The sequence below is a fragment of the Eupeodes corollae genome, chromosome 1 (genome assembly GCF_945859685.1).
Source record: "Eupeodes corollae chromosome 1, idEupCoro1.1, whole genome shotgun sequence".
NCBI lineage: Eukaryota > Metazoa > Arthropoda > Insecta > Diptera > Syrphidae > Eupeodes > Eupeodes corollae.
Window position 1 is genome coordinate 216,117,801 of NC_079147.1, and position 27,288 is coordinate 216,145,088.

A 27,288-nucleotide genomic window follows, 5' to 3' on the forward strand; every position below is an offset into this window, starting at 1 on the left:
ATTAAAAAATGACAAAAAAAAAACATTTTTAAAAATTACTATTAAAAGAATATACAAGAAAAGATGATTTATGAAAAAGTGGTTGTCTTTTTCTTATTTACATTGAAATTTTAACTCACTCTCTGTTTATCTATGAGGGAGGGTAGAGAAAGACAGAGAGTGGGAGAATAATTGAAAACAAAAACTGGGCCCTGATTATGGGATTCGCGTTTTCGTTTTCCTAGCGAGTTAGCCATTTTTCAATGATTGCTTTCGCTTTCGCCTTCTTCGTTTTGCATTTGATCAATTAACAGATTCGAAGGCTAATTTTAAATGTCATAATGTTTGTTGGCGAATTGAAATCCGACAGCTTTTTTGGCAGACTCACAGACGAAAGAGTTTATTATAATTCACTGTTCAATTTTGTGGATTCTTTCTTGATTGTAATTATTAAACATGTGAGCTAGCTTTATTTTAAATTTCTTATAAATTATCCACAATACAATATTTTAAAATTCATTCAAAGAACGGTAAAAACAAGCAAACAAATGGACATCAATTTTTGGATCTCGTCGAGTTTATAAGGAAAAATAAGGGCATTGCAACGGGAGCATTCGTCGGTCCTGAATATCGGGCTAAAACAAGTTTAATTAATATTTAATACTGTTAATTGAATAAATCAGCGCAAATTTCGCAAATCCAAAAAATAAATACAAAATTTGTGGAAAGCTGTCAAAACAAAAGTGTTAAATCACTGGAATATTGGAAGAAAAAGCCGAACCAAAAGTGTCAAATCAAATAGTGATTCGCTTCTCCGCGAATTCGTTAATAAGGAAATACGACGCGAGTCGAATTTGAAAGGTTGAATTGAAAACGATTCGCCACGAACCTCATAATCAGGCCCGGAACAAATTCACAATAAAAAAACAAAAGTATTCCTGTGTAGACAAATTTTCACCGAATCCAAACTAAGGTGAGAGGTATTTTATTAATTTTTATTACTATACTTTTATGTCATTTAATGGGTTTTTTAAATGTATAAATTCAACTTTCCAATACACTTTTTTTCTGGCGCATGAAATGTGATTGGAATTGTTTTTTTTTTCATTGTTAGTGTAAATTTTTGTACCATTTAAGGAGTGCAATAGAACTACAGTAGGAAATTTGCTCACCAATGAAAATTTTGTGTAAAGTCACCAAGAAGTTCATCTACTATAATCATTGAGGAATAGCATGCAATGAAATCCTTACTGAAATGCACTGTGTTTTTCCTATGATCACAAAATCCACCCAAGCTTTTTCTTTTGTACAAAATTTGAATCACTATCAAGCATGAGATGGGATTTGTGTTGTCTATTTGGTTTCTCTTTTCTTTACCTGGCACTGAATTGTTATACGGAGATTGGCCTCAGTTTCAGAATTTCAATATTCAGGTATTTTACATATCATAAAAACTTCGGTTCGCGATTCTCAGCCTGTTTTGCTTCTAGAATCAAAGTTATTTCCAACAACAATGCACAGTGTCCGGGGTAAGTGATCTTTTTTGCAAGCATTGTTGTTTTTTTCGAGAAACAGAAAAAATACAAAATGCATTTGTGTTTTCAAGGCGCGACGCTCCACGCGCCGTTATTTAATTACATACATAAAATCCTTTTCTTCTATTGTTTATTTTTTCAGTTGAAGTCAATTGTTCACAGTGTCGACAATTTCGTAAAACCAATATACATATAAAAGAATAGTTATTGAAAAGAGTAAAAGAAAATAAATTCTAAAAGTGTCAAAAAGTGATTTTCATTTTGTTTGTTTCTTTATGTACCTACATATGTAAATATGTATGTGCTTCGTTTTTTTTACTATTATAGGTATTCAGTATTTTTTATTCATCTAATTTAATTTTTTTTAAATCAAATTATAAAAATTTACATGACTGTTTTTTTTAATATTTGTACCTAAAGATTAAGCAATGAGTAAAAAATAATTATATAATACAAAAATGAAAGACTTCCTTTATTTTTCACTAGGTCATTTTGCACTAATGAATGAGTAACACTTGCTTGCCTAATAAAATCACTGGTAAATATACATTTATGAATAAAAAGTTCAATTTTGCAAAGTAAATTCCGAAGTGAATATAGCCAAGTATATCAGCAACTCAACTAACATATTGATTTCACCGGTGTGAATTCACGGTATTTTTCATCAACTAAACTTCACTTTGGAATACACCAAATACACTTGATTGGTGATTTCCTCACTGAACAGTCACCATGAAATTCACTACTTGGTGAAAGCCAATCCAATCCCTTTGTTGATTTCATTTATGTTTCCACCATGTTTCATATGGTGTAGCTTCAATTCCCATTCACCAAAGAAAAAGTTGATGATTCGCCGATTAATTTTTTGAAATTTCTTTCTGGTATCAAATTTTAACTAAACACTTTTTTAAAATTCTATTAGTATTGATGGAAATAAAAATCTAGATCTGCAGATTTAATCTTAAATCAAAAATAAATCAATTAATTTTGCCCCATGGAATACAAAAGCGGAAAATTAATGTTTTGACAGATCTAGAAAACCCCATACATGTTTTCATATTTTGTTTATTCATTTAATCCAGATATATTATGTACGTCAGACCATGTGTTAAATCCAGTAGTTCTTCTTAGTAATTTACTTGTTTATGATGTTGGCCTAATTAATAATAAAAGTTTCCGATCTCGATTCCCGAACGCACTTCTCCAAAAATAAAAAAAAACTGCTTCGATATTTTTTAGTTTATTGGTATTTTTTATTGAACACAATCCCGTTATTCGATTTTAAGCAAATAAATGAACTAAAATTTTAGTCTAAATTTGTGTCTGTGGATCTAACGGTTTTCAGAATACAGTCGTCTTAATACGTTTTTTAAAAATAAATAATCGTCGAAGTAATATTAATAGGCCAAAAGAAGAAGATTGGACCAAAAAAAGGCGAAAGTGGTAATTTTTGAGATAAGTGAAGAACACCTACATTATTGGGATACAACTTTTTCTGGAGTAACTTTTGTCCTTATTAATTTTGCTTTTGTCCTTATATCGACTGTTTAGATTTAAATAAAAAAAGAGGCTGAGATGCGACCCACACTGATAACTTCCCGTCCTGCCTGGCGATTTGTCTTTCTTTAAATTTTCAACAAATATTCATAACAATGTTTTTGTCCAAAAATCAATTTTAGTAGTTAGCAGTGCTAACTTACCACATAATAAAATCAAGACAATTCCTCATTTATTTAGGATATATCGATTATCTTACATCAATTTTTACCAATTGTGCGAACTATTTATTGTAGATTTAAATTTTTAAGGAAAAACTTACTTCGCAATTTTGTATAAAAACTTTTTTTTAGAATAAAATTGGTTTGAAGCCAAAATTTCTAATTTTCGAAAAGATATTTGAGTCAAAAATCAATTTTGAATAAGTTTTAATAGTTTTTAGTTTTTAAAATCAAAAATTGTCCATTCGACCTTTCACAAAATTTTACCAAATGTCAAAAGCGTTATTTGTTGTTGCATGCAATTAGGGGCAATGGCGGATCGTAGGGGCCATGACCCCCCGCCCCCTGGGAGATAGTTTGTTTGTTTTTTTTTTGTAAGAATTGCCTTCAATTCAAAACCCCCATTATATTTTGAATTATACAAAATTTGTAATTTACTTCCTTAAACTTTATTCATCGAAGGGAGTGGAGGAGAAGATGGAACGACGAGCTGTACAGCGACGTAGACTTAGCCAGAAGGGTAAAAGTCCAACGACTAATATGGCTGGGTCACGTAGAGCGCATGGAAACCGATGCTCCGGCCGGAAAGTCTTCGAATCGACACCCACAAGGCAACGCAATAGAGGAAGACCGCGGATCAGATGGCGCGCACAAGTGGAAGGTGACCTCACCCAACTTGGAGCTCGAAACTGGAGACATCTAGCTAGGGACCGAGCAAGATGGAGAAGTTTGTTGGGTGAGGCCTTAGTTCACACAGGAATGTAGCGCAACCTTAAGTAAGTAAGTAAACTTTGTTAACTGAAGAATGGACCAAGAACATGCTATGAATCGGATATTCAGCCCTATTCCACAAACGCACCACAAATGTGTCAACTTTTGACCAATGGACGATCCAGGGGGTGGGGGTCGTATGAGCCATAAAGTTAATACAGTTGAGTTGTGTGATTAAAGATTTCATTTAAAGATCTATTAGTAATTTAACGACATTCACAAAACTTGCTGTCAAAAACAACTAAAATTTTTGTTTTCACGCATTTTATAATTTAAAAAGCTTCTATTAATGCTTACAATTATTTTCATAAACAACAGGGTCGGGCAAAAAGATCTCCCATATTTTAAAATTTAACAGACAAATTTTATTGATTTTTTTAAATTAAATACTATGCCATTACATTAAATAAAATAATTACTTAGTTTAAAACATTACCATTTTACTATAAATAGCTTTAAATATAAACGTCTAAAAATACGGGAGTTTTTTTTGCTGGAACCTGTTTATACGAAGTTTCGCATTACTAAAAAATTTCGAACCAGAGCTTTTTATGAAACATGACATTACGATGCATGGTAGAGAGTAAAAAAGTGAACCCGATTTCGCCCGTCTGTCTGACTGTCCTGGACCCTACAGTCCGAACAATTATGTTGATTAAAATTAAGGTTTTCAGGCGATTAACGTAAGGCGTTTTTCTTTTTATTTATAAAATACGAAAAATAACAGACAAACAATATTTTTTGTTTCAATATGTGTATTGTTTAAGCTTTCTCTTAATTTTGTATTTTTAATTTGGCTTCTTTCTACAAGAAAGTTATATTTTGGTATTGCTCCAGAAGTGTATCCCTCATAAAACCATTATTTCAAAATTCAGTTTGCTTTAATGTTGTTTTTTTTTCATTTTCGGGAAAGGTGCTTATATTTTTTACATATTAAGTCCCGATATTTTAAAAATCGGTAGTTGGATATTTAAGAAACTTGTAAATGGAACACAAAATATTAGTCTTTAAATTAAAAATTGGGCCTTTAGCTCTTCAAAGAATCCGATAGCATCTTGTAAAATATTCAAAAACGGTTTACCATTTGACATTTATGTATGTGTCTGAATGAAGAAGGCAATATTATATACCGGAACTAAAAAATGCAATTAAAGTTACATAATTATGTACAAAGTAACCAGTGTAACTTTTTTTCTGTGTGTCTTAACATTTTGCGTTTTTTTATTATTTCCTTATTACCGTATTTTGTACGATGGTCTTATCTTAAAAGGTATAACTTTTCTATTCCTAGTGGCAACATAACCTATTTTCTTTTAATTTCACATATAAGAGAATTCTGAGAGAAATTATTTTTGAATTTTCGATGACATTAATCTCAAAACTCTGTCTCCAACCAACTTCTCTTTTTATGTTGAACTCTTTAACCGATTTAAGACTCTTTCTAATTTTGTATATGATGGCTATGTTACTGATATGGGCACCTTTTTGAAAGAGAATTCTAAAAAATTTTGGAAACTTGTGTAAACTTAAAGAAAAAATCAGATGGCTTTCTATAGTTAACTTCACTTACAAGAACCTTTCATTGGATAAAACTGTTTATATCTGTGAGTCATTTGTTACTAGCAGTGAAGAAGTTGATGAAGTATATTTTCATAATCTTCACTCCTTTTTGCAAACTAGCTGTAGTCATATCTCTGGGTTACAGAGTACGGTCCTTGATCTTTTATCCGTGTTAAATGATGACAGCCGGTCCCGATGGTATTCCCCCGATAGTATTAAAAAAGTTAAGTAATGCTTTAGTTGCATCCCTGCATTTTCTCTAAAAACAGGCAAATTTCCCAGTAAATGGAAGAAGTAATTTCTAACACCAATTTTCAAAAAAGGTAACAAGGCGGATATAAGCAACTACAGACCCATTGCAAACCTTTCTTGCATTCCTAAAGTGTTTGAACAAGTTGTTTTTGAAAGTGTAGCATTTTTTAGTAAAAATCTCATTTGCGAACAGCAACATGGCTTGTGAAAAAAAAGATCAACCGTTACAAATATCCTCAAATTCTCAAACATATGTTCAAACGCTTTAGAACAAGGATATGAAGTTGACTGTGTATACACTGACTTTTGACCAACTTAGCCACTGAATTATCTTTTACTAAAAAACGTGCAATGATCCCTATGTTACTCTTTCTTTGTACAATTGTCATGTCGTCCTTATCTTGAATATGCTTTGCATATTCGAAATTCATAGAAAACGTATTGAATCAATTCAAGATAATTTCATTCGCTTTGACCTAAAGGGTCTTCCTTGGGATGATCCTTATGGGCTGCCTCCCTATGAACATCGTATTCTGCATCTTCAAATGCAATCTCTCTATCAAATGCGTTTTAATAATGACTTCTCAGTATTTTTTCATCAACTCATTAATCGTGAAATTGATGCACCTTATTTGCTATTTTGTGTATATTTGAATTACCGGTACGGAACTCATCGCCTGCGTACATTTAATTTTATACATATTGAATTCCATAGAACTAACATATTGACTTCCATAGAACTAACTATGGGAAGAATAAAGCTTTAAGTCGAATGAGCATTTTATATAACTTAAACCATTCATCGATAGATTTAAATTTAAATAAGGTGGGAGATTAAAATCATTGTTGAGAACCAGTGGTCCACTATCGTAAACGTTCTCATTTCATTTTTTGTTCTGTAATAGTTAAATGTTAATTATGTTTTGCCCTTGAATTTTGTGTACTAACAACTAAACTAACACATACACTTATGATGAGCTTCTGATAGTAGTTTGACGCTTGCTATAAGCTTACTACTTTCTAAAAATTCTGAAGTGTAAAAAAATGATAATTTTTTTAATAAAATGCCCATTTGTAAATAACATTAAAGTAAATGAAAAAAATCCCTTTTGGAGTAGCTTACGTTACATATGTATGTACAGTGAGTTTTCTCTACGAAAGTATTGCTAGCCATGGAATTATACTTATCATAGAGGGAAAACATTAAAAGGCAATTTTATTTATTTAAATATTTAATAACAATAAAATATTTATTGAAATTTTAGTATTTTTATGATTTAATTTTGCTTGTAAAATTTTGTATCATATGATTTCATATGTTTTGGGATCCACTCAATTATAACTACGATATATATTTTATATCTATGTATTGTATATATTACAAGATGCTACATTTAGTTTTATTTATTTCATATAACCAAAACATATTGACTTCTTAAAATTCTAAACACACAAATCAAGAGCTATTTAACTTAATCACAATATAAAGACAAAAAAAACGAAATGCTTTTCCCTTCCAATTAGAGAACATTACTGTCCCCAGTCATCGATATCGTCGTCACCCCATCCAGCTTCTGCTGTGGTTTCTTCCAGCTCTGGTGCTTTGAATTCAAACCTACTACTGTCGACTTTGACATCTTCAACGGCAATGTTTGATTTCTTGGGCGATGGCAGTTTTTCGTCAATGCTTGTGCTGCTTAGCAATGTTTCAGGAATGATCGATGTTGTGCTCTTTTGGATGACAGGTTCCATATCTTTGAAGAAGTCGATGTCATCATTGGCACTTCCAGGCAATTTCTGCACCTTAATGTCCAACTCACTGATATCGTCAATGATCTTTGGTGTAGCCACAACAGAATTCGAGGATGAGGTCTTGAAGGAGTCCGTGAGGGATATTCGAGGTGATTGAACCACCGACGACGATGAGGTAGCGGAAGGTAGTGGCTCTATGATGAGGTTTTCAATAACAACGGCGGCGGCAGGGGCTACTTCTTGTCGCTCTTCGTTCTCCCAATCACTCCAAGCGTCTTCGTCTATCTCTCCATCAGTTCCATTGTGAACATCTTCACCGCCATCGGGACTCAAACGTTGTGGCATGACTACTCCATTTACTTCCCCCAGAGAATTGTAACTTCCACTCACGTCAACATTGTCTGGCAAGGGGCTCCCAGAGACCATGTACTCGCCTCCTCCCATCACTGGAGTAATGGAACGCGGCTCAACCCAATGACTCGTGCTGTCAGGTAACGCTTGAGGTCTGCCATCGGCGAAAAGCCTCGCTCGGTTGCCCCCAATAACCATATCCGATCCCAAAAGAGGAACCAAGTCAGCCAGACATCGTAATGTCTTGGCAACTAGAATGTCATTGGTGTCCTTAATGCCAAGTAAAAGATTTGGTAGAATTTGGTCTTGCAATTCCTCTCTACTGAGCAGTTTTACGTATTCGCCAAAGTACTCCAACAATATCAGTCGTATCTGGGCATCCCGCACGCAGAAGATCTCTTTAATTCTTGGAATGATGAATTTGATGTAGGTGGTATTGGCGAACAAGGCAGCGGAGAGTTCTGATTTGGTCTTCAGTACGTAGGGAGTAACACACAGCTGGGCGGTGGTATCAAGAAGAACCATTCGCGAGAGCAGCAGGCTGCCGATTTGTGATCCAACAACTGTCTCGTCAAAATATCTCAAACGATCAACCAAACCCGTAAAGAAATCTTGTTTCTCTTGGGGATTTTTTAGTGGCAGTTCCATTAAAAAAGAATGAATTAAAACAAATTCATGATTGAAGTACGGATGGAGGAGGACTGCCGATAATTTGGGCCGCATGGCGATGTTTTGATGTCGCAAGTGAGTAGCGCAATATTCACGGAAGTCGGCAACATAGGGTGTGTCGGGAGACGAGCATTGTTTAAGGATTTCCTCACAAAGAACAGCAAAGGCGTATTGTTCAATGCAATCACCCGAGGTTTTGGTTTCGTTTTCATCGATGGCTGGTTTGTAACGATAAGCATTAGCCAAATCCAAGAGGGTTTTAGTGACTTCTTTGTTTTTCCACACGTATTCGAAACCGCCCAGACGCCAGGAGCCCTCGGAATTGATATAAACCGATGAGATGGCAATATTCAGGTGGCGGGCTTGAGCCTAGAACGAGTTCATATCAAGAAAATCTCAATTCCATTAGAGATTACATACCTGCTCTACTAGAAATATCAGACTACAAAGAACATTTCGAAGCCCTAGACAGACTTGTATATCCGTGAGTGTTGGGAGGGCAATAGACAGTGGTCGAACACATTCTGTAGCAAGATGTTTGTGTGATCCTTGTACCCAAGAGGTGATGTATCTCAAAATATATGGGTGACGGTAAATCATAAGATTCTGTGAACCAAAAAATGAAAAAAACTTTTTAAGGATTGTCCTGACATATTTTAACTATTCACTCACCTTTACTGCTCGGTCCATGGGTCCTTGACTTATCCAAACTTGGCCATTGACTACTGGTTCTCCTTGGAATATAGAAACCATACGTACGGCTTCAGAGTCTTGTGGCATTTCGGCATTGTACAGAGACCAGAAATCGTTCGCTTCGATGGCATTCTTGTCGATAACTAAACCTTTAAGTTTACTTGTATCGTTTCCCATTGTGGGAGAAAAAGTGTATGTATTTCTGTTCTGTATTAACTAAAGTTTGCTATTGGAACATTTCAATAAAAAAAGATTTTTTTTTTTTGAAAAATTTTAAAATAAAATTTTAAAGAGAAATATTTTTTCTTTTGTGGACGATTAAAAATTTTGACATAGGGGATGTGTCAAATTCTTAAATGTCAACATATAACAATACTCGATTCGATATGCTCTGAGTATAGAGGGTGACACAGAATTTGTTGTCAGTAGCAGTGCTGCCAGTCTTACTTTCACTGAAAATCAATCGACTAATGTGTAAGCCCTACTTTTTCAAAAGATTAAATTTCATTTGGCAAATTAACTTATTTTATTTTCAGATTGCACTGATTATTTCTGACCTGTATTAAACTAAAAGAGGTACAAGAAAAACCAGACGAAAATCGATAGCAGAAACGTTTTCAGATTATTAAAGAGGTAAATTTATAATAAACATTTGTTCTTGTGTTAATGTGTATTTATGTGTATGTATGTATGTATGTGTATGTATGTATGTAAGTTCAACCCCCAAATTAATAAATGTTGATTAGCGATGTATATAAGACCTCATTCCTTAGACTAATTGAAAAAATATTACTAAGGCTAGGCGCGCACATGCAACTTTTACGAAACCAAACATCACGCACATAAGTAACTCCGAGAGTAATCAACGAAATAAACCAATACACAATAAACATAAACTACTTTTTTCTCTCTCTTGCACTTACAGAAAATGATCCAACGATTTAGTTGAATGTCCGCGCAGTTACCTATAATTCCTTGTGACTCAAACAAAGGAATTGATTTGAGGTGATCGTCTAGTTTTTGTCAAAACACAAACTAAATAGTTGCCTGAATGGGCGATAGAATGGTTTCTGCATGTACTCGGACTGTCATATAAGTGTATAGTGCTCAGTTTAGAAGCCAAACAGTTTCGAAACTAAAAGTTGCATGTGAGCCACTAGCCTTAATGTGTTTGTATGTATGTGCAACCCCTAAATGTTGATTAGCGATGATTGGGCGGTTGGCGGTGGTAAACTGTCAGAGGTAAACCGGCGGAGGTAAACAGTCACGTACCGTAAGTTCTAATAATCTAATACTAATACAACAAAATTTCTACTAACTGATTTTCAACTAGCATAAGCAATGGAATGGAAAGTTCGTTGTAAAAACAAAATATGTACAAAAGTGAGGGTTCTTACATGTTCTGCACTTCGAAGTCTGCAGACAAAAAAATTAAATCACGCTGGGTTAGATATAGAGAAAAATACTTACATACGTCTTCAAAAATACAGATTATAGGAAATCGGGTCCTTTTGGTTCGGTCGAGTCAATTTTATTAAAATTCAGACGAATTTGCTATAATGGCAACGAACATGTTCGACATGAACGAGCCAAAGCCTCTTTGACAAATTGATTATTTTTACATTTTTCATTTCTGGAAAAAGGGTTTTCATAAAATAAATACAAAATTTCCAGCCATTTGTATAAAAAAATCATCTTTAACTTGCAAGCAGAAACACATGGATAAAAATGGTAACCTCATATAATAAAAATTGGCAACTGTCCTAGAAAAAATAAAAACAGGCAAAGAGACATTGAGGATTTATTTCTTTAAATTAATTTTTCCTTTCTATTTTATTTAAAATATATAACAGAAATAATTTATAATCTTCCGGAAACAAGTTGGAAGAGAAGAATGGTGTTTATAAAAGTGTTGTGTATGTTCCCAAACTCTCGGAAAATTTCAAAGAAGTTGTCGCCAAAAACAACTCTGACGTGAACTTAGCATATAAGTCAAACCAGACAGTTGCATCTTTATTTACATGCCTAAAGACGAAAACGGACAAGGATCGCCGCTCAGACGTAGTTTACAAAATAAACTGCAAAGGAAAACCGGACGAACCATGCAATCTCTGCTACATTGGCACAACTAAACAACTCCTTCGACAAAGAATGGCTAACCATAAATCAGACATTCGCCTAAAAAACCCGGAAAAGACAGCACTAGCATGCCACACCATCGAAACAGGACATCAACCAGACTTTGAAGGAGTCCAAATTCTTGCAACGGAGAAACATACATCCAAACGCTATACATTAGAAACACTTCACATAATAAATAACAAAAATAATATGAACCGCAAACAAGACACTCAAAACATATCCGCCGTTTACTGTTCCTTAGTTTCAGACAAAAACAATTCAACAGTTTACATTTAACAGTGACAAGTCTTCAAAGTCGGAAGCGCTTTAAATTTTAATTGTTTTAATTGTTTAAATTATTTTTTATTTTTTGTTTTAATGTTTTTGTAATATTTAAATCAATGTAAGTCATACTTGAAAGCTTTACATAATATTCGTATGTATTTAATAAACACTCTTATCATTTATGTGAATAAAGACATCCCCTGAAGAAGACGGCAATCACCGTCGAAACGTTGGGAAAAATCAGATGAAAATTGTTTTCATTTAATCATCAAAAAGATCAACAAAGCCGATGAGAATCACCACTTAATTGTTCTCAAATCAAACGAAATAATTTATATTAAATTTATAATCATATTTTCATTTTCGTAATTGAATATCACGCTAAGCAACAACGTTGAAAACCAGAATGATAAGCAAGAATTGAGTGTTTGTATCTGTATCTTTTTCAAACTTGACAAAATACTTTTGTTCTAATTGATATTTATGCTATTCCGAAGCACATACGGAGTAGTACAAAATTTGCTTTAGACTAATTAGAAATGGAAAACATGCATAACGAAAAAGATTACAAAAAAGTTGATATGTTAGCTCATTTTAAAAATCATACAAGTTATTAAACTGACAAAAAATAGTTGAAATAAATTGAAAAGAAGTTCTATTGAAATATCAGAGTTCATCTTGAGTGAAATCTAAAGATAGCTATACATGACAGAGCCAAAGATCCAAATGGATTGAGCCGAGAAAAAAATTAACGCTTCCGAGCTATCTGTGTATGGGGAATCAACGAGCCAAGTAGTTCTGTCTGTTTATACAATCTTATCTCGACACCTTACAACTATTTATCAAACTAAAGCAGTATTTACGTGAGTGCGACCAAAGAATGACGAAAAAATTACAAAATGTGAGTTTATATACGTTTGAAGATATATTTGCACACAAATTCTTAATAAACCGATAGCAATATAGTTTCTATTTGATTTATGATGCATACTTTTACTTTTAATATCATATATTAATAAATTTAAGAAATCAAACTTATTCATCGTGAAAAAATTGTAGTTGATACGAACTGTCAAACTTTATTCATGTTCCACATTATCCACACTCACAACGAATAAAATAATCGCACGTACTTAACCTAAAAAAATCTTATTAAGGAAACATATTCTCCTTCAATTCGATTTGCATTAAATGGATGCACATGAAATCTTTTTCTTGTTTTGTTTATTAACAAGGACACCAATAACTTTTTTCAAACAAATATAGCTTTGACCGCATTTTTTCAATCGTTTGTTTTCAAAACAAAACAAAATAATAATACACACAAAAAAAACAATTGTCAAAGTCAAACTTTATTCGCGACGAATTAAAAACTGTCTTGTGAAAGAAATGTCAAAATCGACGAATATTCGTTCGTTCGTTGGTCGTTGGTCGTGCTGCACTAAAGGAAACAAATCCCTTAGGCTAGGCGCGCACATGCAACTTTTAGTTTCGAAACTGTTTGGTTTCCTGAGCACTATAGACTTACATATATGAGAGTCCGCGCACATACAGAAACCATTCTGTCATCCATTCGAGTAACTTTTTAATTTGTGCTTTGACATAAACTAGACGATCACCTCGAAACAATTCCTTACTTTGTGTCACAAGGAATTATAGGTAACTGCGTGGACATTCAAATATATCGTTGACTAATGTTCTGCAAGTGCAAGAGAGAGAGAAAAATTTAGTCAAGGTGAATAAATGTTTCCTGTGCATTGGTTTATTTCGTTGATTACTTTCGAAGTTGGTTTGTGCGCGATGTTTGGACAACTAACGATCGAACTATTTGGTTTCGAAAAAGTTGCATGTGCGCGCCTTTTTCTGCGTCAGTTGCCAACTGTTATTATATGTGATTACTTGCCCTCAAGTTTTATGATTTTAAGATTTTTTTTAAATAAATGGGTGAAAATGATTAATTTATTTAAAAAAAATCTTTTTTATATATATTTTTATCTAGATAAATACGTATTTGTTAATTCTCTAAACGAAAAATATGTTAACACTTAATCTGTACAAATAGCAAATTTAGAACGTGTTTATTTGGACTGGATTGTATGATTTGTTCATCACAGCTAGTTTGAAAATCCTTCAGATAAAACAATTTAGCCGAGTGTCTGCACTATTTACTACTGGGAAGTTTATATTTCCAAGAATTTTCTCAGATCAGTTGACAAACGGGAGGATGAAATATAAACACACTTCAGTATTAGTTCTTAAGTAGCAATCAAATTAGATTTGCATTTCTTTTCTTTCTTTTAAAATTAAGAGAAAGAGAATTCTTGAGAAACCAATTCATACAAATTGCCTTCTCAGATTTTTGACACTAAAAGTGATAAATTTGTATTAGAAACGTTGTTTACATATCCGAGATTACGGAAATATATGAGATCTTAGATATATCTTAAACTAGCCCAATGGCAGAGTTTCAGTTTTCGTAACAAAACCTAACGAACACAGCCCTAACCAACCTGAAGTTCGTTCCATTTTATTTGAAAAATTTTCGGCAAAATTCGAGTCTCGCCCATATGCTTCCGCTCTAAACAGCGAGCACCGACTATCTCTTTCTTTTCTTTTTTCACCTACGTGTGGAACATCGCGATTTTCTAACGTTGGTGTTTTACTTTTTAAAATAAGTGAAAATGGTTAGTAATTTTTTCAAAATTTATCTACAAATTATATATTAAATACTCGAACAATGTGAATATAAATTTGGTGAATCGAAAAACTAAATGATGTTCGTGAATTTTTGTGATTTCTTATCGTGTGTCATTAAATGATTCGATGAGATATGGTGCCAGTTTATTCATCATAGTAATAGGAAATCTTTTATTGTTTCAGGGTTTCGTAAAAGTTGTGAAGAATAAACAATATTTCAAGCGTTATCAAGTCAAATTCCGCAGGCGTCGTGAGGGTAAAACTGATTACTATGCCCGCAAACGTCTCATCTTCCAAGACAAAAACAAATACAACACTCCCAAGTACCGTTTGATTGTACGTCTCAGCAACAAGGACATCACTGTCCAAATTGCTTACGCTAGGATTGAGGGAGATCGCGTAGTTTGCGCTGCCTACTCTCATGAGTTGCCCAACTACGGAGTTAAGGTAAGTTCAATGGAATCTAGCTCTTATGTTGTGAAAAATATTGACATGAGTACTTTGTTAATTTTCAGGTTGGTCTGACCAATTATGCTGCGGCCTACTGCACTGGATTGTTGGTAGCTCGTCGTATCCTTAACAAATTGGGCTTGGAATCGCTGTACGGTGGTTGCACCGAAGTCACCGGCGAGGAGTACAACGTTGAGCCCGTGAACGATGGTCCCGGAGCCTTCCGTTGTTACTTGGATGTCGGTCTTAGCCGTACCACCACTGGTGCCCGTGTGTTCGGTGCCATGAAGGGAGCCGTCGACGGTGGTTTGAACATTCCCCACTCCGTCAAGCGTTTCCCCGGTTACTCCGCTGAAACTAAGAGCTTCAACGCTGACATCCACCGTGCCCATATCTTCGGCCAGCACGTTGCCGATTACATGCGCACCTTGGAAGAAGAGGACGAAGAGGGTTTCAAACGCCAATTCAGCCGATACATCAACTTGGGTATCCGTGCTGACGACGTAAGTTCACTTTTTATATTCCTTTATATTTTAACTGAGTTTGTAAATTCAGACGTCCGCTACAAAATTACCGCCACGTTCTCGACCCTGAGACTGGCTGTGCCACTAGCGGACCACATTAAATTGGCCTATATGTTCGATGTTTGTTGGCTTCGATCCTTCAGACTTCCTGTTATCGCGTCAAACACTTATTTTTCTTCAAATAGTTTTCTATAAACATCGAATTAATACAATTATATTTTATCTCTTTACAGCTTGAAGAAATCTACAAAAAAGCCCACTCTGCTATCCGCGCTGATCCTACCCACAAGAAGGTACAGAAGACTGGTATCACCAAGAAGAGGTGGAATGCCAAGAAACTCACCAACGAGCAACGTAAGGTCAAGATTGCCGAACATAAGGCTGCCTATGTTGCCAAGCTCAAGTCCGAGGCTGATGCTTAAGTGCGGTCGTAGTTTGAGTGGAAGCTCTTTAGAATTTTTAACACTTATTCTAAAAATGATAAACACAAGAAAATAAAAAAATGAAATGACAAATTCAGAAGGATTTGACAATAGAATTTTTAATAAAATGTGTTTTTTTAATGAATTTCTGAATTGTAGGATAAATTAGGATTAATTATTTTTTGATAAAAAATAAATGTGTAAATATACCGCTACCGAGAGGACTTTGAATAGAATGGAGACATGACTCCGTTGTAACCAGTTGTCGGGGGTTATCCCCTGGAGGTTCCCGATACATCCCCAAGTATTAAGTAGATACGGGTGTTATGGGCCTGTAGCTCTGGCCCATTGCTTATGGACGGCAGAGTTGGTTTTTCATTGATTGCTTATTTCAGCTGTTATCAAATAAGAAGCAAGTATTTGGTGGGCGTGGCTTTCGCTATGCCTATCCTGTTTAGGATTGTGGAGGCTTTGCTCTTTTTATAGGCGTGGTTAGTTTTGAAATCGGATATTCGGTGGGCGTGGTTACATTAATATTTGTCCTTTTGGGCGTGGTCTATTTTGTGGGCGTGGCTAAATTTCGAACGTGAAAATTTGGTGGGCGTGGTTTATTTTTGGGGGCGTGGCTTGTTTAATACTTGCCATGTTTATGGGCGTGGTCTATGCTATGGTAAGTTGTATTCATTTAGGGGGCGTGGCCTACTAATTGACCACTAGCTGAAACAATTTTATACGATTTTTCAAAAAAAATAGAAAAATTCACATTTCATTTGGACAAAACATGCTATAACTCGAGATTTAATGGCTCGATTTTCAAAAACAAGGTGTCTATAAAACAGTTGGACCCTTGCCAATGCAAACCATAAATAAAATGTATAGGTGTTCATATCATTTTACCGTTTTAAAGGCTTTCAAAAATAAAAAATCAAATTTTTTAAAATATCATCGATATCTTTTCGATTTTCCGACCAATTTTAAAAAACTTTGCCTCATTATGAACTTGACGAATCACTGGTCAGTTTGGTGTATCAAGTATTTTGCTACGTCAAACACAAGCTTAAATACAACGTTTTAAAGTTTTTTGAAATAAAAAACGAATGAAATTGCAGTCTATGGGTCGTTAAAAATATTTGAATTTGAAAAATTAAAAAAAAAAAAAAAAAAATACCCATGACATATTGGAATGCTTTTGTGTTCTTTAAAAATGATTTGCGTCGAAAACGGTAATTGTTGAGCATACGCGCATGCGCTGAACATTGTAAGATTTTTTCAAAAAATCGAACAAATTGCAAATAAAATTGCCACATTTTTGTGTTTATGAGGAATTCGACAGAAATAGTTCAAAATTAAGAAAAGTATAGTGTACTATACTATGCTTGTGGTAACGGATTAAAGGCTTCACTTCCTTACCTAAGTCTCGCTATTCATGATTATTTAATTGTGTCAATAAGCAAATTTTAGTCTCTGATAAAAAAAGATGTTTTATTTCACGGTCTGTATGCTTTTAATACCTCTGCATTCGTTAATATTAGAAAAATGAATATTGTTTCAATTGTCTTGTTCGTTTTATTTTGCAAATTTTAAAAATAAAAACCTGTGCTGATGAAGCAATTTTTTTTTCAAAATATTAACTAAATCCAATTTTTATTCAAGCTTAAATTTAACTGCTTGTCGATCCATAGGTAAAGCTCACTGAAAGCAAAAAAAAAGTTACGTTTTGAAAGATATGCCCCGCTTCTTGACTTTAAAGTTTATTTTAATCCAATTTCCTTGAACATTGTATTCTATTAATTAGTGAGCTTTACCGTTGGGCCGCAAATATTATCTTATCTACAAAGGTGTATGTAATCCTCTTATAGTTAATATAAATAATAAATTGAAATTAAATTGATTATGTGAATATTTTCTTATACATATATCTAAAATTATTTTACAGGGCAAGGTAACAGGTAGACAGTAATTTTTGTTTATTTATAATACATCCGTAGTTTTATTATTTTTACAAAGATTTCACATTTTAAGTAACTCATCTCATTATATTTATTATTCCATATACTTTTTTAGTTAAAACATTTACGTTTCGTTGACTCAACAACTTAAAGCAATAAAACTTCTAATTTTAACTGATCAAATCGGTTTTTTCTAATGATAAATGGATAAATGTATAAATTCATTCAAAGGAATAGATTATTAAATTCTGATCAAAATATGTGTAGGATGTTATTTGTTTAATTGACTATTGCAAAATTAATAATGAATATTTTGCAAAATTGGAATGTTAAAAGTAAATTCTTATTCTAGGATTTTTAATAGTTATAAATATATTATTTTAACAACCGTTGTTTTTAGTTTCATACAAAAATTCTACTTAAGCGTTGATTTATTTTTTTGTTTAGCAAACTATCTAATACTTTAGCTCTTTGGCATTTTTTAGATTATTTGTTATATAGTTATTTATTGTTTCAACAATAAATTCTGATACAATAGTATATCTAGCCAAAAATGAAACGACATTGAAGATAGGGGTTACGCTTAAAATAGTATAACAGAACATTACAACAGACAGTTTATAAACAAATAACATTTTTTTTTATTTTAAAAATTTAATTGTAATCGTAGAGCTTTCGATTGATGATAATTTCTTAGATTCAAAGGCGAGTTCAAGTCTTAAATATAATTTCCAACTTTTTAAATTGATAGGATAAAATAAGAAACGACATTTATCTTAAATCACAAAAATTAGTTGAATCGAAATGAAGGAAATAATGAAACTTAAATAAATATATACCAAAATTAATTAAAATTTGCAAAAAATACTTTAAACAAATTCATTTTATGTAAGTGAACTAAATATTAAGAATAAGTTGATTAATCTGCATCTGAAACGGCGGCGGCGGCGATATACTGAACTCAAACTTTCTGTCAAATATTCCAGTTAGGTTTGTGGTATGTTTCTTTAATTTTTAAATCTTTCGATGACGAAGATGAAATAGGTACATAGTTTATAGACATTCAGCGGATAGTTCATGTGAACCGGTTCAGAATTTTTGAAACCTTTGTACTTTTAAGATATGTGTTTTAAACGATAATCAAATTAATTTAGTATTCAGACAAGTTAGAACCAACGGAAGATGATAACGCCATTTGCGGATAAACCGATGAGATTTTAACACTTCACACTTTGTAACCGACGAACCGATGGACGGACAAAATTGACTGTGACACCCATTTCGAATAGAAACAAATCTTGAAACACAGCTTCAAATGGGGAGCCATTCCGTTAGGAAGAATAATAGTATTCACAAATGATGTATTTTTTTAACACTGTTTTACCACTCCAACTCGTTTGTAGCTCCTGGTAGTCCGTGTAAAGTGAAAGCGATAATGAGGCAGTGCTTAAAGTTTAAGCTTTCTTAATTTTTTTGTGAAAACGTAATTTTAGTTCTTGTGCTAATAAATAGAAGAAAAAATAAAAGAATTTAAAAAGTAAACAAATTACAAAATTATGAACAAATACAATTAAATTATAAAATACTAATATATATTTTTTTCTGTGTTTAATTTATTAAAGATAATATTAAACCTATTTTTTAATTTAATAACATTTTTCTACTTAAATTTTATATCAGTTTTCAGTTAGTTATAAATGATTTTCTGCCTTTTTTCTTTTCAAATATTTCTTCTCTCGTTAACAATTTTTGTTTTTTTTTTTTTACAATTTGAGATGTACATATATAATATTTATTTATTTATTGTTAAATTTCTCAATATTTTCTTTTAAAAATAAATAGATATTTATTTATATATATTTTCTCTGAAGAATTTAAATTTATTTATTTTTAGTATCCTATAACTTTTACAATTCCTTTTGTTTTTCATCTCATATATAAACTCTTTCTTTATTGTATAGTTATTTGTTTTAATTTTGAATATAAATAAATCTTTATTTAAATATTTGCCTAAAGTCAATTAATTTAATCATATATAGAAATATTTTATCTTTCTTGATGTATAAATAAATTTTCTTTTTTTTTTACTCAATAAACAAAGTAAATATTATAAATGATTTTTGCCGAAAAAAAAATATTAAACAAATTTAAATAATTTTATAACACAGAAAGGGGAAGAAAAATATTTGTTTTTTTTTTTCTTATTTAAACTACATAATAGATATTATATAAAAATAATAATAATAAAAAAACTACTGAATTGAATTTCTTTCTTAACTAAGCCAATAATTATTTGAATGCGGCGGCATTGTCGGTGTCAAAGCATGGCATTCGTCTTCTTCATATCATCGAGACTGACAGGAACTTGCTGCACTTGATGAAGAGAATCCAGATTGAAGGCTTGTCATTGATCCTTTGTAATTGGCTGAACTAAGAATTTCATAGAAATAATTCAGTTGTGCAGGACCATCGGCACCAGTTGTCGGACTAAACCAATGCAGAATGTATGTGTCGGTATGAGTTAGTACATGAGAGCCCTTTAAAAAAAGTTTGCATTTATTTAACTTTAATAAAAAAAGATACTCTTATAATTTCCCAAGTCATAAAATTATCTAACCAAGCGGAAAGATATCATAGACTTTAGGATGAGACTAATAAAAATAGTATGGGAAGTGTGGGTTGTTTTTAGTGATAAGTTACAATTTAAGCGTTGGAGGAAGAAAGAAATGACAATTGTAAAGGTTCGAGATGCAAGTTAATGGATAGAAATTTTTTTCTGTTTCAGAACTGAAATTTTAAGCAATATGTATGAATAAATAAAGCACAAAACAGACTTTCCAAAAATATAAATTTCAATTTTTAAATAGTTTAGATGTATTTTTTTCAACATTTTCTCAAAAACGCTACATGACATTTTCTTGCAATCTTTAAAATCCTTTTACATATTTGATAAGAAAAACCAAAAATTTAAGTGACATTTGACTTTGATTAACGCAATCCTTGTAAGAATAGGTCCCATATTTGTGTATTCTTATCCATTTAATGTTGTCACGATTGTTTTTTTTATGTACATATTAGGAATGCGCGCACTAAAGGGGTTATGAGTACCCTTATAATGATTAAACACAGTGCGAACAATTAGGAAACGAGGATAGGATTAGAAAGGAGAAACCGATACACATTGGTTTTAATTGTCTCCACATTGTAATGAGTGGGAAATATTGAGCCTGGTAAAGCATTCCACATTTGGTTAGTGCGGCTAAAGAAACAATCTCTGTACTTTGCAGTACATCCGAAATTGGGTTCTAGGGTAAACTGATGGGCATTCCTAGCAGTACGGGTATTACAGTTGAACTGTTTATGGGGAGTAATACGACTGGCTATTTCAATTGGCATTGTTTAAAAAAATAACGATAAAATAATGACAGGCATGAGACCTTGTGGCGGTGTTCAGGAGAAGCAAATATCTCGGTAAGAGAACGATCTTCAATCATTTTTAAAACACTTTTTTTCAAATCTATCGAGAAGACACAAGTACGTTATTGGAGCACCAGCCCAAATATGAGAGTTTTTGACGAACAAAAGCTTTGTAAATCATAGCCAGATCAGAAGTGGTAAAAAACTTCTTGCATTTCCAAAAAACAGTTAGCAGCACTTTTGGCAATGTCAAATATGTGATCACTCCACAACAAGTGGTTTGTGATGCACATACCTAGGAATGATTGTTGTTCAATCTCCTCGATGAGAGTACCACCCACGGATAGTGGCATTGAGGGAGGGTTACGGTTTGGTGACAGTAGACAGCATTGAGTTTTCGAAGCATTAAATTCTACACGGTTTTTGAATCCCCATTGAACAATGGTGTCAAGATCAAAATTAAATGAGCTTATCATACGCTTTGGTTGCACGTCGGTAGTCCACATTCGAAGAACAAGGGTGACAATCTTAATACGAATAGAAAAAGCAGAGGGTACTGTCATCACCGGAACAATAGCCGCGTTTTATTATCACCGTGATCTGATCCGGGTCAGATCATGATAATAAAACAGCATTGGATCATCATATTTTTTATTATTTAAAGTTTGGTAGCAGTGTCAAATTCGTTCTTTGTTTTGTTTGTATGTAACACTTCCAAGAATTTCGAGAGAAAATCATACAAATTCTTAAAAGTGTTACATACAACCCGCCGTCATTTCAAAACTACTCTCTTAATTGAGATGGTTCAGACGGTTCTGAGTTCTAATTTATGTCACCTAAGTGTTTCTTACAACCATTTTCAATTTAAAGAATGATTTCAAAAAATTCCCATGTAAAAGTATTTTCAACATTTTTTTCTGCTGCAGCTTTCTCGATTTTATTTACGTTTTTTGACATTTAAAGCAGGGTTGCCCATAGAACATTTTGCTGGATGATTTTTTTTTTGTTCATTTTTTTTGGGCAAAATATTACCCATAAATTATGTCAAATATACATTTTTTTGGACTTAATTATTTGAATTTCAGCAATTAATTAGTTTTGTTTAAATTTCTAATTATTTCATGGATTATATACCAAATAAATAAATATAAAGATTCTCGCTTTTTATTTAAAAAATATTTTATTTCAGTCAAATTAAAATGTTTATATGGCAATACAGGTTTTATTTAATTTGTTTGCAATGATACCAACATTTACATGTGAAACCACAATGATAGAGCGCTCCTTGTTGTGAAAAAAAGAATTAAATTTTGGATCTCAAATTGAGATCCAAACACAAAGCAGGATCTTGTGTTGTTGTTGTAATGCATGTAAATCCAAGATCAGGATCAGATCATGGTGATAATAAAACGCGGCTAATGTAGTGGGTTAGAAGGTTCGGCCAAAAGATCATTTATGAATATAAGGAAGAGTTGGAGACAGGAGGGACACCAGCGTTTATATAAGATTTAAACCCGTCTAATACTACTTGAGTAGAACGATCGGAAAGGTATTTTTTGATTTAAAATGTTTTTAGTTGTGTTCCTGATATTCAGTTTATCGTGAATATTGGATGGTGATCGAAAATGATTCTCCATTTCTTTTTTGCTGTCGCTTCTTGTTATATGCCCATATTGTTCAGAAATAAAGATAAGTTCATGCTTTTGCAAAATTTGTGAAATCCTGAAAATTTGTGGTCGATCACTGCAAAATACTCAAGTTTGTTTCTTCCAGGACAAGAATCTTTACACGATATTAAGAGCTTTTTTGTTTTTGTAAATTCGCAATGCTCAAAAAATGTAACGAGTGTGCTCATTAGCTTAGTACTTCTTTTTTCTGCTATGTCTTCGGCCTATTTCATCACATAAAACATCCGATCTTTAATGTGGTTAGTTTAGACAAGGACATGCAAAAGTGATTTTAGTTGCAAAAAGGAATTAAGTAATTTTAACGGCTTCATCCACTCATTCAAAAAAGTTGTCTTTCTCTACCTTTTTTTTTACCAAAAACAGAGAAATGCGAATAAGACAGAAATCGAAGTTTGCATTAATCCTAATAATTGTTCGTATATCAATCAGAGCAATTTCTCAATTAACTACTTTTGTCGCTTGTCCTGCGGAATAGCATACAAATATGGTACATGCGGATGTGCTCCAACTCGGTTCGTCCCGATAGAATACATGACATCAATTTTTAACTCTAATCTCACTAAATGTCATCCCCTGATCCGACACGAATGTAAATATTTTAACTCATAATAGATCAAATATTTGAATTTATGTTTCACGTCCTTACTATGTATTAATCCTTTTTTGTGCTAACTAAAACAAGACATGCATCATTAAAACTTACCTGAACACTTTCTTTATGGTGACAGACTGTGGTTGGTTCATCTCTAAAATAATTTTCACCTTCGACAAAACCAGAAATATCGAAAAATGACGATGAAGTGTCTAAAATGAGAATAACAATACAAATTAACAAAACATTCAACAAATAAATTTTTATTTTGTTTACCATTTTTCCTAGGTAATTCTTTCGTTGTTCTATAGAGAGTAAAATGCAAATCACTGCGCATCACATCGAAATCCCATGTCAAAACACTTTTTGGGTCTTTGTTTTTAATAACAACTTCATGAATATAACCAGCTTTGAGTTCGACGGTTTTGTAGAGATTCTGATGTTCATGGTGTAGAGTTCCATCGACTTGAGTTTCTTCTTCTTCGCTATTCATTTTGTAAAGGGTTTTCGGAATTAATCCACCTTCATGGATGAGTGTCTGTAAGGAAAACAAAGTGTTGGATTTAGGAAACATTCTTGTGGTATAACATTTATTTTTCCAATTAAGACGGACAAGTTGACATAAGCTATAAAACGAACACATTTACATAGGACGAGTTACTTTGTTATATGTTTACAGAGCTTGTGTATAATCATCTGATTTTTTTTTTAGAAAATGTGTTTACATAAAAGATTTACTCATAGTTTGACAAAACGAGTAGATAGACACAAACATTTTATAATTTGTGCAGATTTGTATGGTTTAGAAAAAGAGCCCTGCATATGTCTAAAGAGAAGAAATCTACAATCATAAATAAGATTGAGCCGTTGGTTTTGTAAGACGTGAAATATGGCGGTGACTTTAAATAGCGCTATTTTTGTTCTCTTTGAAAGGTATCCTATTTAAATTTACTTTTTATTGACTGATTGATATGAATTAACTGACCTAACGCCTAAAGACCTGATTTAAATTCCACTCTGACATGATTGAATCCTCATCAAAAACCGTAACTTTATAGTAATTTTTACCCAAAGAAAAAGAATCATTTGTTTCCGCAGTTTTTTTGGATTCCTTACAATTAATACGCTCAAGAAGAAAAAATGGATATCTTTCTGAACTAATAATTTCAGATTAACACGCTGAGAGTAAGTGTATCCTTGATTTTAAGAAAACAATTATTAACTACATTTTAAGATCTTAGGAAAACATCAGTCAAAATTTGTTTGAAAGAATGTGTGCTTTTATGTTTTCTAGTGGACACATACAAAGAAGTTTAAATAGATTTTTCAAGAACTCAACTCGAATTCACTATTCTTACACAATCACAACCAGCTAAATAGCATAGCTTGAAATACTTCTGATCAACTTTATCCGAATTCGATGGCGTTTTGTACGACTATTAAAAAAAACGTTATTTAAATTACTCCTTCGTATTGTGTTTATTAGTCTTTTTTTATACACAATTAATTCAATGTAACTTACCTTACAAGGTCCACCCAAGAAATCTGGTATAATATCCGAATCAATGTATTGTTCTAAGCCATCTTTCATATGAATACAATCGGGTCCGCCATAGAAAAGGAATTTTGAACGAGTGTTTTCATCTATAAAAACGAAAAAAAAATCAAATATTTTGGTATTGTATCAATAAGGTCGTCAATTCGACTCACCAATAAATGCACTAACGATTGTCCATGCAATTGGAAAGACACGTGGGGCACGTACAACCAACACTCTTCCCATAGTCTCGGGATAGTGCTGTTCGACTGTTTCGATAATTTTAAGCAGAGCTTTCACTCCCGGCTGCCAGAGGTGACGCATTGATAATCCCTCCAGGTCGACCAAAAGACACCAGCTTAGAACTGGTTTTCCCAATTTCTTGGCTGAATCGTTTATCTTTTTGATTCCTTGTTCGCAGATATGGATTGACTAGAAAAGAAAGAAAGAAATAAATTTAAATATTAAAGCTGTGTTTATTATAAACAGAAAAAGACAAAACTACTTACCAACTTTAAGAGTCCCTCAGCTCCAATGGACTTTAGAAGACCTTTGACATCCATATGACCGAGACGAAGAATATAGATTGGTCGACCATTCTTGTCCCGATGGTGCCAGCCTCCAGGAAAATGATTCACAACTACCGATGGAACCTTATAGTCCTTGGATAAATTGTCAATATTATTGTCAGCACGCCATTTAAGTGATTCCTTAAGAGAACTGAGTGCTTTTTCAACATGAAAATCACGTGCACTCAGAAATCGTAGTAAAGTCTGATAGCTTGGGATCTTTTCGATACCTTCGATGTCTACAACTAATTTCCTCAACTCCAGTAGCTTGGATTCTTGCATTGGCGACAATTGACCCAAATATTTCGCAATGAAATCTCCATCTAACATAATTTCGTGATTAGCCGGTGAAGTTGGTTCTTTGGACACTGGGGAAGCTGGCGCATCGAGAGGTGGTTGCCAACGTTCAACATGTGTTATACCTTCATTTTTCAATTCCTCAATGAAATACTCAATAATTTCTTTGCCCTTCAATGTTGTTTGTGTGTATTGCTTCATTCCCATTTTTTCCATTGAGTTTTCAAATCCAAAGAAATTCTTAATATCCAAAGTAGCAGTTTGATCGAAACAAGTCCAATCTGGATTTTCGGGATGTGCATAGTAGCGACACCGTTCGAAGATTTCAATGCGAGATGAGAAACTTTCATTGACCGCTTCAATGCTCAAGGTCCTATTGGCCATGTCAAGAAAATTGGTTTGCAAAAAATAAACAACTTCGACTCCAATGAGTTTTTTAAAAATGTATGGTGCATCGACGGCCAATTTACAACGACGACTAGAAGTGCGGCGGGCGCCGTCGTCGAAAACTTCATCCTTTACAAGTTGGCAGTCTAAAACGACTGGCATTTGTGGACATGTTGGGAAACGTTTTTCGTAAGCCTGAAAGTATAAAAGAAGGTCGTTAGAAATAACTATGTATATCAAACAAAAATTAAAAGGAAGGGTTTGGAATTAAGTTTTAGCATTTTATGCGAATAAACCCAGTTGTAGCAGTTAAACGTCATCTGTATTAAGGTCAGGTTAGGTTTAAGTGGCTGTCTGGGATGAAGAAAGACACACCATGGCCATACTATATGAATCTTGAGGCTTACTTTATGATATTTAGATTATTATAAAAGAATTCTGCTAGATGGGTCCTACCATTTTAAGCTAGAGCAACAAAATGAATATTTGAGAATACACCGAGCCACGTGGCTTGCTTTTCTATTAGTCAGTAATTGGAAAACGCTGTAATGATCAGGAAGGCGGAATAAGATATTTGGCTTTAGGTTTAATCTCTTCATCAGTTTTTGATCCAGCTTTATTGACTAGACTTTCAGAAGTGTCTGTCCTCCCAGAAAGATCTGAAAAGTAGAGAAATCTGGAAGTTCCTATCGAACTGTCTGTGTGCCCTGGAACTTTTTCTAAAATATTAAGTATTACAAAATGGCCGATGGTGTTATTAGATGATTAGTTAAGAGTTGATTTAAAAGATTTTTTGTAAAGTTCCTGAAGAATAGAACTAAATCGGTTTTGTGTGGGTTACACGTAATCTACACCGGTATGCCAACTGTGTTAGCTTATTTGAAGAGTTTTTAGAGTGCGCTTACCTGAAACTGATATTACAACGTCGTCCGCATAGGCAATAACTCTACAACCATCCACATGCAGACTAGTTAGGATTTCATTGACTGCAAGGTTCCAAAGTTGAGAGAATAGAGGACCACCTTGCGGTTTACCTCTGCCGACAAATCTTCTTGGATAATATCCATATAGTT

General features: G+C 33.2%; 3 protein-coding genes across 4 annotated transcripts in view; 1 reads left to right on the forward strand and 2 right to left on the reverse strand.

The window, feature by feature from the left end:
* Nucleotides 1–7,165: 7,165 nt before the first annotated feature.
* On the reverse strand, nt 7,166–9,625 carry LOC129940366 (protein-associating with the carboxyl-terminal domain of ezrin). The gene is made up of 3 exons (XM_056048679.1): nt 9,260–9,625; nt 9,008–9,193; nt 7,166–8,956 (listed from the first exon to the last, which is right to left on the reverse strand). The coding sequence occupies exons 1-3, from the start codon at nt 9,455–9,457 to the stop codon at nt 7,346–7,348; spliced, it is 1,995 nt and encodes a 664-aa protein (XP_055904654.1). The 5' UTR covers nt 9,458–9,625; the 3' UTR covers nt 7,166–7,345.
* Nucleotides 9,626–14,211: 4,586 nt separating this feature from the next.
* LOC129940933 (60S ribosomal protein L5) lies at nt 14,212–15,895 on the forward strand. Its single transcript, XM_056049459.1, has 4 exons — nt 14,212–14,370; nt 14,567–14,830; nt 14,899–15,336; nt 15,591–15,895. The coding sequence occupies exons 1-4, from the start codon at nt 14,368–14,370 to the stop codon at nt 15,777–15,779; spliced, it is 894 nt and encodes a 297-aa protein (XP_055905434.1). The 5' UTR covers nt 14,212–14,367; the 3' UTR covers nt 15,780–15,895.
* Nucleotides 15,896–17,256: 1,361 nt separating this feature from the next.
* LOC129943488 (protein real-time) overlaps nt 17,257–27,288 on the reverse strand; it is a 65,069-nt gene continuing 55,037 nt past the window's right edge. The window contains exons 2-8 of one of the 2 annotated variants that reach the window (XM_056052984.1): nt 25,472–26,410; nt 25,136–25,394; nt 24,948–25,069; nt 24,784–24,861; nt 23,702–23,963; nt 23,537–23,637; nt 17,257–20,265 (exon numbers count right to left, since the gene is read on the reverse strand). In XM_056052984.1, coding sequence (XP_055908959.1) covers nt 20,074–20,265; nt 23,537–23,637; nt 23,702–23,963; nt 24,784–24,861; nt 24,948–25,069; nt 25,136–25,394; nt 25,472–26,410 — 1,953 coding nt within the window. In that variant the 3' untranslated portion in view covers nt 17,257–20,073. The remainder of the gene's footprint in view (nt 20,266–23,536; nt 23,638–23,701; nt 23,964–24,783; nt 24,862–24,947; nt 25,070–25,135; nt 25,395–25,471; nt 26,411–27,288) is intronic. The other variant, XM_056052985.1, reaches the window with a different exon arrangement.